Source organism: Micropterus salmoides, unplaced genomic scaffold, assembly GCF_014851395.1.
Source record: "Micropterus salmoides isolate LMB-PRFRI ecotype aquatic unplaced genomic scaffold, ASM1485139v1 Ms_hic_scaffold_6, whole genome shotgun sequence".
Lineage (NCBI taxonomy): Eukaryota > Metazoa > Chordata > Actinopteri > Centrarchiformes > Centrarchidae > Micropterus > Micropterus salmoides.
In genome coordinates, this window is record NW_024044348.1 from 35334959 (window position 1) to 35347441 (window position 12483).

Sequence of the window (12483 nt, forward strand, 5' to 3'; positions counted from 1 at the left end):
AATCTTGGCTCTCTTGACAAGGACCACAATGGAAAGAAGTTAACATGTAAACTAAAATTAAACATTAAAATGGACATTTCATATTAAAATATATATTTATTACTCTAATTTAAATAATTGAGTTGCTTTGTTTCCCCCTTTGAAAATGCTGTGTCATTAACTTCCACCACCTAAGATGAGATGGGAAACCGGGGCTACTTTCCAGCACATCTCAGCTCTTTACCCATGCATTAAAATGCATGACTTTATGAATCCATTCCAGCACGCTGGGTTTGTGATGCACTCTGCACAACCCCACTTTGTAGCTTGTGTGTGTGTGCGCGTCAGTTTCATCATCCCTGACACCTCACTGACATGATAATGGTACATACTGTTCAAGGGTCCCTGTGCCCCATGCTCCTATAGCAGGACCGCTCTAATTATATGTCTGTTCTTCACACACTGGCAGTGTCAGACAACCTCATGGGACTGTTAATGTTAATATATCAGAGAGATATTGATGGGGGAAAGGCAAATCAGCCAATGACAACAATTATGACAGTAAACATAATCAAAATTCAGTGTTGACTTTAAGTGAACTTAAGCGATGTGGCAGTTTTTATTTGCTATGCTCCACTATTTCAAGACTCTTAGTCCATTTTATACATTTACCACTTAAGTTGTGATGGAAAATAGAATACATAAACAAATAATATATTCCCAGATAATAATGACCTTCCCGAACAGCTAACGTTACAGTATCACAAAAAGAAATCAATGAATGACAAAAATGGTTTGTCAGCCAGTGAAGAAATGTTCGGTTCTGAAAATAATCTATAAACATATCTGTATGCAGGCTGCAGTCATAGGATGCTCCTGCAGCAGCGTCACATGACGTCTCCTCCGAGCAGCAGCAGGCCAGTTGTTTACGGGCGCTGATCACAGACTGGATGTATTTGAGAAGGGACGCCGTGCTGGCTGGCTGTCAAAACCACGGCAGGAGGCTCATCAGCACAGGTAGGACCGGAGATGCCCTGGGGAAATGTTTTGGTTCGCGAAACAATCCCTGCGTATCCCCCGAAGACAGATGGACCTGAGTTTGGGTAACGTTATAAGCTACGGTACAAAAGGGAAATCAGGTCTGTGTGGAGGAGCGGCAAGCTAACCGCTGGTAGCCGAGATAAGACCGGATGTTCACATTCAAAATGAAAGCCATCATCTGCAATGTATCACTTCTGTTTATTTTGCGGCATTAGCTGTGTCATTTCATTGAGGCGAGGTGAATGCGAACACATTTCCCCAGTCAAAGCCATGATGTGCAGTGGGTTAACGTTAGATCAAAGAGAAACGTTAAGCTAACCTAACTGGTACGAATAGTGTTCACCTTTATGCTAGCCAGGGATGTTACAAATGGTACAAAACCCGGACTGTTAGTATTAGAGCTCATTAAGCCTGTTATTAGATTTATCTAACGTTATAGCTACCTAACAACAAATTATTTTCTCAGTGTTTTGCTATTGCACGACAGCTGTCCGTGGAATTTCCCTGGTGACCCGTAACACCCATATGTCCATGTGACATAACGTTATGTACGTTTAGTCTATATACAAATAAACTTGACTTGACATATTCAGTCGTGTTTGATATGGGGTGAAATCCACCAAAATTGTGACATGTATCCATTTTTACTTTATGTTGAAAGTCACAAGCGGGAGTCGGGCGTAGTAATTCTCCGTTACTTGATACCGGCTATTGTCGGGAGAATACGCTGACCCGGGATGCTTTGTAACGTTAAAGGATATATTTTTTAGGGTCACGTTCATTATTATGTGGCAGACACGAGTCTTCCAATATATATCGAGCAACATGTCAGTAAATACTCTACTGACATAGCCTTAAAACTGAAATGAGCTAACATTTGGGCATTTGTAAAGGGGGCATGCCATACGATTCATATTAGAATATAATTAGTTTTGGCCTTTAGCCCACACTTTTGCACTTGGCTACATCCGAATCAACTATATTTGGCATGTGTACAGGTACAGTTAGGCACTCAGTGTACACACTACGAAAACAATTTAACGTTACAGGAGCATAAGAGACAAACAGTTAGGACAACAAGGCTCAACAAAGACAGGTAAAACTAAATATAGGTGAAAAAGGGGCATATTTCAATATATATATATATATATATATATATATATATATATATATATATATATATATATATATATATATATATATATATACATAAGCACATTACATTCACATATATCAAATGTTGTGTACGCGTGCCTGTCTCTGTCATGTTTAGCTGGCTGCAGCTCCTCCTAGGCTGGGTCTGTCTCAGTGAGTGTCAACTGTCAAGTGCCTTCCAGGCACAGATGATATCTGGTGTTCTCAGACACAAACATTCTGTATGTATGCTAACACACACACACACACACACACAAGTTCAGAATAATAAAGATGGCCAAATTCAGTCATGTGGCCTTATCACCTGAAAAGCATCTTAGGCCTTTCAGACCTTTACAGCCCCCAGCAGCAGTGAACAAGACTGGCTGAGCATGTTTTTTTTCTTCTGGGTAGCATGTAAAGGATCTATGATCTCAACAAAACATCAAAGTGACATATCCAAGCAGAGTCAAAGTCAAAGTCATTTTTATTTGTCATATGTGGTGCACCGAATAACACTGAACCGTCCAGAAGAGAGAAAATCTCGTGACATGGCTACACGCAGAAGGTATTAAAACACAATATACTGTATAGCACTAAGAAGATAAAAGTAAATAATGACAAGAGCAGCAATCCTAAAGAATACAGAACGTACAGATGGGGAGTATTCAGTGTGAGCAGAAAAAATAAAATATTATAAATATGTGTGATAGTAACTATGGAAGGATGCATTTAAACTATGAAAATATACATTTATGTACATGGAAGTGATAATAATAATATTATTCTATGATATTCTATGATAATAATAATAATAATAATGCACTGGTGGGTGAGGAGGGAGGCCTTGTACTTGGAAGGGACAAATACTGTACCAGAGCGACACAGTGTGTCCTTTGATTTATTTTCAAGACAGTGACAAACAATGCCGAGGCTTGGGGCAAACACTATCGTTACCAGGCAGGTCAGGAGGACGTGGCTCATGCGACAAGGGAGGTCAAAGATGGAAGGGCAGGGGGCTCTTCTTCTTCTTCTTCGAGGTTTTACAGCAGCCGGCTGTGAATGTTGTAAATGTCTCGCAAACAGGCCACTTATCCAGTCAGAGGCCAAAAGAGCAGGTGCTTTAGCTATTTGTGCACGTGCCTGCTTGAGAATGATAATTGCCGTCACGTTGCTCATAAAGCTAATGCAAAGTTCACCACAGGCTTGCACGCAAATGTGTCCCAAACTGCAATACCCCTTCCTGACCAGCTGGAAAATCACGTAGGTGAAGTCTAGACTCTGTTTGGAGATAAGATCATTTCCACATCAAAGTAAGGTTTTATAAATAACTGCTTATACTTTCTGCCTACGTCATACTTAAGATCCAAATTGATCCATTTTATAATTGAGGCCACAGGTGTTGTACTCTTTATAGTATACACTTCTGGCTTGTTGAAACACGAGCCGTGCTTTGACTCGAGGATTCAAGCGAACTGCATGCTGCTGCTGATCTGTGTGTGGGGGGTAAGTGTCTGTTGCTGAGTAATGAGGTTCAGGTTAACAGCAGATCTGATTGGTCTGCTATCATCAGACAAACAGGTGGTGCGGTGCAAGGTTTGCGCATGTAGAACAGATGCCTGGTGACTGAACTGAAGCATGCGCCTCACACGCACACAGACCGGTCCATACAGCACTACCTCTGCTATTCCAGCCCGCTCCTCCCTCATCTATGTGATAGCTCAGATTGTTCTCTGAAATGATACCATCTTAACCCCTTGACGCTGATTGTCGCAAATTTGCATCACACTTCTTCCTTGCAGACTGCAAGCCAATATAGCACATGGATTCCCCCAATGCCTGTTGGTGCATATTCGATATGTACCTAGGAACCTTTTGACAAATTAACAATCTTCACTTAATTTAACATCAGCTTGAAAGCTTATTTTTTTTGATTGTAAATAAACTAAAGGGGTTAAGGCCAATCTCACCTCTTACTGTTTTTCCCCCTTACAACACAGGTTTTTAGATCATGAAATTATTTGTGAAGTACACAGAAAAGCATAACAACAACAACTACTACTACATTTAAAAACATTTTGAACACTTTGCCTTTGCCTTATTTGTAGCTGTTCTAAGACTATTCTCTTACAGCAAATCAGCACTCTGGCCAATAATCTAACTTGCATACAAACATCTAGAGACATAGACTGCGTTTAATGTTCTCGAAATAGATATTTTGTAAATTTAACAAAAAGAGGGAATGAAATTAGCACCTGCCAGGTGCGAGGTAAAAATATCAGGCCACCTGTCTATCCCACCATAGCAGACAGTTTTTCTTTTATTAACAAGGAATTCAAGAATAGTTAAGGTGTTTTCCAAAAAACTCTGTATAAACAAAAATGGCACGCTAGTTGACATTGCATTAGTGTTAACGTTACCTGTTGTTGTTGTTGTGACCTTTCGAGTCCTGGGTCGCCGTCTCTACTCCGGTGGCTTCTCGTAACCCAGAAAGAGCGTTGGGTACGGGTTATCCTGTGTTGGCTTCTTGTCAGCAAAGTGAAACAAGCACACAAACGTGGGGGGCTTTTTTAAGTTGAAGTTCTTAAGCCAGATTCTTTTTTATTCGTCGTCTTCTGGGAGGCGATGGAAACTGTACCATCGCTGGCAGGAACACTCCGATTTGGTTTTAGGCTTGTGTTCAAAACATTCCTGTTTAAGCCACTGCATTAGTTTTGTCCGGTTATATATAAAACCACGAACAGCACATGTTGTCCCAGAGCTCCGTAACGACGTATCTCATAAAAGTTTGCGACTTTAAACACTCCGAAATTCTCCAAAAAATACTTTGCCTCTTTGCTAGTTAGCATAGAAAACACAACAGCAGCAACAAAAATGCATCATACACTGTTGTGTAATAATGTCACTATTTAGCAACGTTTTCTGTTGTTTTGTTGATGCTGTCTGTCTGTTTATCGCAACCCTCTTATCTGTCTCCTTGTCCACTCGGTGCTCAAGTCATGGCTTTTTTATTTTTTTACCAGTGTTTCACACATTAGAGATTAAAAGCCAGCCACAGGATGCACCTTTTGACATTGAGCTCCCTGTTCCTTCCCCAAAAATGACTTGGTACATATCTGACTCTGTTGGACAGGGTGTTCCAGTGGTTGCCAGAAAGGGACAAGGGCCTGTAGCGTCCACAGGCGGTCCTCGGGTCCGGCTGGTTCAGCCCTGAGACGACGGCATCATGGCCGACCGTGAAAAATCCAAGCAGCTGAACGGCAGTGCCGACCGCTCGTCCCTTGGTTTGGAGCCACCCAAAGAGAGCATGCAGCTTAAGAAGGAGATCTCGCTGCTCAACGGCGTCAGCCTGATCGTAGGAAACATGATCGGCTCCGGCATCTTCGTCTCCCCCAAGGGTGTGCTAAACTACAGCGCCTCTTACGGGCTGTCACTAGTCATCTGGGTCATCGGGGGCCTGTTTTCTGTGGTGGGGGCCCTCTGCTACGCTGAGCTGGGCACCACCATCACCAAATCAGGGGCGTCTTATGCGTACATCCTGGAGTCATTCGGTGGCTTCATTGCATTCATTCGCCTGTGGACCTCTCTGTTGATCATTGAGCCCACCAGCCAGGCGGTCATTGCCATCACTTTTGCAAACTACCTGGTGCAGCCGCTCTTTCCAACATGCGAACCTCCATACGCAGCAGCCCGGCTCCTCGCTGCAGCGTGTATATGTAAGTTCTTCTTCTCTGAGTCACACCGCTGCTCGCTCACGTGTGTCTAGCTGTTCCTGCAGACACAATACCAAGAACACCTCTTCAAAACTCTCCTCTCTCCCCAGGCTTACTGACATTCATCAACTCTGCCTATGTGAAGTGGGGCACCCGCGTGCAGGACATTTTCACCTACGCCAAGGTGGCAGCCCTCATCGTCATCATCGTCACTGGCATCGTCAAGCTGTGCCAGGGTGAGTTGTGGCTCTCCCACATTCACCTTGTCACATTGTTTTTTCTATGCTGTGGGCTCAAACGGCAGCGAGCAGATAGATTTTATATAAAGTTTAAATTATTGAACTGTTTTGTACACGGCTGCTATACGATTTCCCTGATTTGTCTCTGTCTTAGGTTACACAACCAACTTTGAATCATCCTTTCAGGGATCGTCTACAGACCCCGGTAACATTGCCCTGGCGCTCTACTCTGCCCTCTTCTCCTATTCCGGCTGGGACACCCTCAACTTTGTGACAGAGGAGATCAAAAACCCTGAAAGGTAACTTTTCCCTTTCAATCAATCCAGGTCAATGGGATGTTCATGGGCCGTTCAGGATCTGTTCTGGTTGGCCTTTGGACTGAAGAGCCCAGACCCAGAATTAATCTCTAACATTAAGAGTCAAGATATTGTCACATTATGACAAACATCGAGATGATGAAGACACCCACATACAGTTTCAACCAAACCAATTAGACTTGGCTGTTACAAAAATAACATTATAATAAATCAGCCAGTAAAGCACGTATTACTAAGAACAGCTCTGCATCTAAACAGACACTGACAAATGAAAAGTGGTACAACAAGCACTGCAAAAATGTCAGAAAGAAAATAAAACAGCAGTCCAACCTAAAACACACAAAACACAGACTTGAAGACAAAATTATGTTTGAAAACTGGGGGAATACAAACACATAATAAAACAGATGAAAAAACAACAGTCACAATCAAAAATAATCAACATCCTAGATTACTTAATTACAATGAAAGAAAAGAAGGCATTCTCCAAATCGGTGTACGGGGTACTAAGATAAAACTACAGATCTCATCACTCCAGGGAGAGGTGTCTTTCAGGGCAACAGCTTGTCTCCAACTCAGAATCAGAATCAGATTTATTTGCCAGGTATGTGTACACGTATGAGGAATTTGACTCTGGATTGCACATTGCTCACGATGTTCTTAATCAAACAAAAATACAAAAACACAATAATAAGAATGACATAAAGTCAGACACAGACTTCATTGTAGACAACACAAATACACACACTATGAACAAAAACAATATAGACATATTGACAAATAGTGCAGTGAGCAGAGTGCAAAGGATGCAGGAGTATGTACATGTCGGAGGTGGATGTGATATACAGGTACATATACATGCATACATGAACACATGTACACAGTGCAATGAAGCATAGTGCAAAGGATGCTGGAATAAATAAGTATGTACTCGATTTAACATCTACATGAAGGACCCAGCAGTACTGTTGGAACCATCTGGAACCCCCCCTTTAACAATCAGTAAGTTAAATCCCTGCTCTGTGCTGATGGCCTGGTGTTGATGTTACCCACATAACAAGGACTACAGCAGCACCTGGACCTTCTGGAGCAGAACTGTCAGAACTGGGTCCCGACAACTTTAACATATCTAAAAGCATGATCTTCCAACAGAAGACCTGATATCAGCAATCCAGATTTCATTTTTAATCAGTCACCCACCTAGATCGCACCCTATATTATGATAACCCGGGGCAGTGGCAGTGAACGCAATGAAACCAAAAGCATGTAGACCATTTTATGCAATTAGAAGGACATTTAGTCAGACCCAACAGTTCAGAGCAGCTTTCCAAACACTAATCAGAGTAAACCAAATTATTAAATTAAATAAGATGTCTATGTGGAACATTGGACAAATCAAACCAAAACTCAAAAACAAACTTACACTTGAATCAGCCTGGTAAGGATGCAGTGTCCTGTTGTTCCAGGAACCTGCCGCTGGCCATCGCCATCTCTATGCCCATTGTCACCATCATCTACATCCTCACCAATGTGGCCTACTATGCTGTTATGGACATCAGTGCTATCCTGGCCAGTGATGCAGTGGCAGTGGTGAGTAGAGAACAGTGAGATGGAGCATGAGATGCACGCGTAGGAGTTAAAAAGTGCAGTCGCTAAACCGGTTTCTGTCTCTGGTTCAGACATTTGCAGATCACACTCTCGGTGTGATGAGCTGGACCATACCCATTGCCGTGGCTCTGTCCTGCTATGGAGGCCTTAACGCCTCCATTATAGCTGCATCCAGGTAGAACACGCGCAAACGCAAACACAAACACGCACTGATTTGAGCAGCACTGCCAAAAAATCTGCAGTAGATATTTTGTAGTTATCATTTACTCTTTTCATATGGCCAGTGTAAAAGGCCGCACTTTGCACGGTGTGTTGTGTTATCCGTCTTAATTTACGTTTGTTGTGTTCAGGTTGTTCTTCGTGGGCTCTCGCGAGGGTCACCTTCCAGACGCTCTGTCCATGATCCACATACAGAGATTCACACCGATCCCTGCTCTGATCTTCAATGTACGAAATTGGATCGATTACTGTATAGTAGAGGAAGTACAGGAGACTTCTCATTTACTAGTCTCCTTCATTGTATTTTAGTTATATATGTTGGAAAGCATTCTAAATATTTGTTTTTATTTGATGCTAAACTTATTTTCCATTCAAAGAAAAGGAAAAAATCATATTGCAGTGAATACTTTCAACATTCATTAACATCTGTATCTGTTTGTTTTCATCCTCCCTTTCTTCCTCCGTCGACTGTGCAGTGTGTGATGTCACTGATCTACCTGACAGTGGAGGATGTCTTCCAGCTCATCAACTACTACAGCTTTAGCTACTGGTTCTTCATGGGTCTGTCCGTCGCCGGGCAGATCTACCTCCGCTGGAAAGAGCCCGACAGACCCAGACCTCTCAAGGTAAGTCCAATTAAACACACCTGTGTAATCCCAATGCGTGCATCCGTCCATTTTCTGCCGCTTATGCGGGTCGTAGCAAATATGACCAATGCATTTCCTATAGACACTGTTGATTACTTTGCAGCTGCTGGTTCTTTGTTGGTGTCATTTGTGTGCTTGTTTTGTTTGTTGCTGAAGAATATGTACGTACTGGGAGTGTTCCTTTTATGTTTTTTTTTTTATGACAGATAATGCAGGCTTGTCCTCGGTGATCTATTTAAATATGCAGCTGAATTATTGAATGAATTTTTAAAAACAAATGGTGCACATTAAAAAACTGGTTATTTCCTTATTCATATCGGCCAAGCTGATGGATCGTGGATAAGCTCTGTATTGTAAACAGACGGAAAAGCTCAACTTTGGTAAACTAAAAATAAGGAGATAGGTAAATAGACTTATTGCTATTGCATTACCGTATATGCTGTATTTTATTTAATGCCACTAACGTTTAATGAATTAAGTGCAGGAAGATTAGTGTAAAAAACCTTCCTGTTGGCATAATTATTACCAAAGTGATCGGCTTTAGACTGACTGTAACATCAGTCTGTACCTTTTTCTAGCAGCTTGTTGTACATTTTTATATTATAATTTATTTGAATATGTCTTTTGAAATTATCTTATTCAACTGGTGAGGATAACAACAGGATTTGTGGCTGGCTGACAGTGTCCCCACTATTTCCTCTCTCTGCAGCTGTCTATGGTGTACCCGGTGGTGTTCTGTCTATGTGCTGTTTTCCTGGTGGCAGTTCCTCTCTACAGCGACACCTTCAACTCTCTGATCGGCATTGCCATTGCCATGTCAGGGGTCCCCGTCTACTTCCTGGGTGTCTACCTACCAGAGTCCAAACGGCCGCCTGTGATCACCAAGCTACTGCGTGAGTTCACCACGCATCCGGTCAATTCCGCCGCCTCCCTCCTCACCTTTGCCGGAGTCGTAGGCTCAACAGGGGCTAACATGTTGTTGTCTCCCACTGCAGGTTCTCTGACTCACTGGACCCAGTACAGCTGCTACTGTGTGCTGACAGAGGCCGACAAAAGTGAATAGCATCCAGTACACTTTACCCAGCAGTCTCTGCAAGTGAGCATCAGACAAGGGATTCTTTTGTGATTCTCTTATTGTACTGTACGCCATGTTGAAGCGTTTGGACTTCACTGACCTGTTTACAACACTGAAAATGCTGCCACACTATGCACACGTTCACTTGCAGATATATGCTGGAGTTCAAGGACATTCAAGGAGAAGACAGTGCTGTTATACTGCATATTGTGGATATTGTTACAGTTTAATTCCTTCATCAAATTATTTAATTACTTAGATTTGCCTTGTTAGCTCTACAGGTTAATGTATTATGCCTTTATGTGCCTGTGAGATTTTACAGGTGCTGCACATGACCAAAGGGACCTTTTTATGGCCGCAGCCAACACCCTCCCCATGTGTCTAACCCTTTTTAGTGTTCTTGTGTGCATGTTCCCGGTTCCAGACCTGTTTCAGGAGAGTCACAGGGAATAGAAGTGAAAAAAATATCACATTAGTTATCATATAAAGGAGATCACATAGAATAGACTTGGTTAAAGAGAGATACAGCGGCTTTGGGGAAGTTTATTGTCTTTCTCACTTTCCCAGAGTCAGAAACTAATAAATGCCCTAGGGCAGACCTTTGTTGTGTATTTGGTGTAGTCTGAAGTTGTGTCAAACAGCGGTATTATGGTCTTATTAGGTAAATAACATGATCACAATCCCATAGGTGTCCAGGAATTTAAGTAAACTACAGAGGGGTGCCTTACCAAGCTTTGTCTGAGGGGAGGCCTACAGTCTCAGACTCTGAAAACCCCTGGTGTATAAGATTGCTAGCGATCCAGTTGATTGTGAAATTAGAACCAGACACTACTTAGCTACCTGGGGACTGGGCCACACTGTAACTTCTGGTAATGGGTGAATGAGGTGCGGTTTTAACTGAGGTTTTATTTTTATTTTGGTTTCTGGCCTTGTTTTCTTTAAGTCCTCTTTTGTTTATTCAATATGAACAGCACTCACAGGCCCTTTTCCTTTGTAGTGAGTGTTTGTATCAGCAAATATTATAGCAAATATTACATGGATAGAACTGACTTTAACTGACAGATATTATATGCAGAATGTGTGAATGGGCTCCCGAGTGTCAGAACAGGTCTGTCATACTCACTTCCTAAATGGAAAAAAAGGGAAGAAAATGTGTTTTGTCTGCTGCTACATGAAGTTTTACAGTCATCGTCCTAACTGCATTGCCTTTTTGTACTTTTGGGGCCATTGTCTAATTTTTGTTTTTGCATTTTAACCATTTTTCCCCCTCATTTGGTGTATTTAATGCCATTTTGTTAAATAGGAAAAATGTGAACGTTTCAAGCCTGAGGTTGGTTACCTGTCTGCTGAATCCACTCCGTCGTTGTAGGAAGCTGTAGACTTCCTGTTCTTTATGTTTATAGCACTAAATCAATTTCTCAACTCTTTAACGTTCAGCGTGCTGTCTTCAAGGCAACAACAAAACAGCAATTTCTGTATCCGTTGTAGTGTTCCATCTGTAATTCCAGTTGTGTAGCATTCACAAATTACCTCTAAACGGTCTCAGGTAAACTATACCTCACCCCAAACATACTGTACTGCATCTCTGAATCACTGCCTGGAATGCTTGCAATAAGTTTTCAGAGTGTAAATGGAATAATCATTTTTAAAGTTTTAAATTAATTTACAATGAATGATTTAAATACAATTTGATGTAGATAATAAGTCATGTTGAATATTAAGGGAACTGAAGATTTGACGGAATCACTGCTGTTTGTTAAATGGAGAGAGACAAACTGTGCAGGCAGTTTTGGAGATGGAGCAGTTAAGCTGTGTCTATTAAAAGCTTTCTTTCAAACTCTTCAACCCTTCCTCTGGTGTCTGCCGCCTGTCTGCTTGGACCCACTACCAGGTGAGCTTTTCCTGTATTCTGGATAACAGAGTTTCATTTCCAAGACTGTGACCTTACATTTAAAACTTTCCCCAACTGTTGACAATGGCCTAATTTAAAAAAAAAAAAAAACACACACCTCGTTGTCTCAGGAAAATAACTGAGCAAAGAAACTAATCAGATCAACACCTCCAGCCACAACAGGCATGCTGAGTCTTTTCCGGTTTGTTTCCCTTCCTGTGTTTAAGACAAAACTCAATTTTACTCTTGTGTTGTGGATCACTGGACTGCATACTTTGTTTGAGATGGCCAGGTTCAGTGTTCAAACTTGTCATCTAGGTAGGTTGTTCTTACCGATTTCTTGTGAGTAGTGTGTGAGTGTCATTCAGGACAAAGGTGTTTATTTTGAAAGCTCTTTTTATACACATCTACATATTTACAAAAAGAGGTTAACTTCAACAAGCATCCAAGAGAAACGATCAACTTCAATGGGGAATTTCTGAACCAAACTCAAAACACACACACACACACACCACAACAATGATGCACGCTTTCACATTATGCAGAACTCTTAACACGCACAATTATACCCACACACACGCGCTACCATGCACAAAATGCAAACACCCTAAATTGCAACC

At 41.7% G+C, this 12483-nt stretch overlaps 1 protein-coding gene across 1 annotated transcript; it reads left to right on the forward strand.

The window, feature by feature from the left end:
* Window positions 1-668: 668 nt before the first annotated feature.
* slc7a6 (solute carrier family 7 member 6) lies at window positions 669-12368 on the forward strand. The gene is made up of 10 exons (XM_038700945.1): window positions 669-996; window positions 5288-5870; window positions 5978-6103; window positions 6261-6405; window positions 7890-8013; window positions 8103-8206; window positions 8382-8478; window positions 8727-8876; window positions 9607-9790; window positions 9893-12368. The coding sequence occupies exons 2-10, from the start codon at window positions 5381-5383 to the stop codon at window positions 9958-9960; spliced, it is 1488 nt and encodes a 495-aa protein (XP_038556873.1). The 5' UTR covers window positions 669-996; window positions 5288-5380; the 3' UTR covers window positions 9961-12368.
* Window positions 12369-12483: the final 115 nt, after the last annotated feature.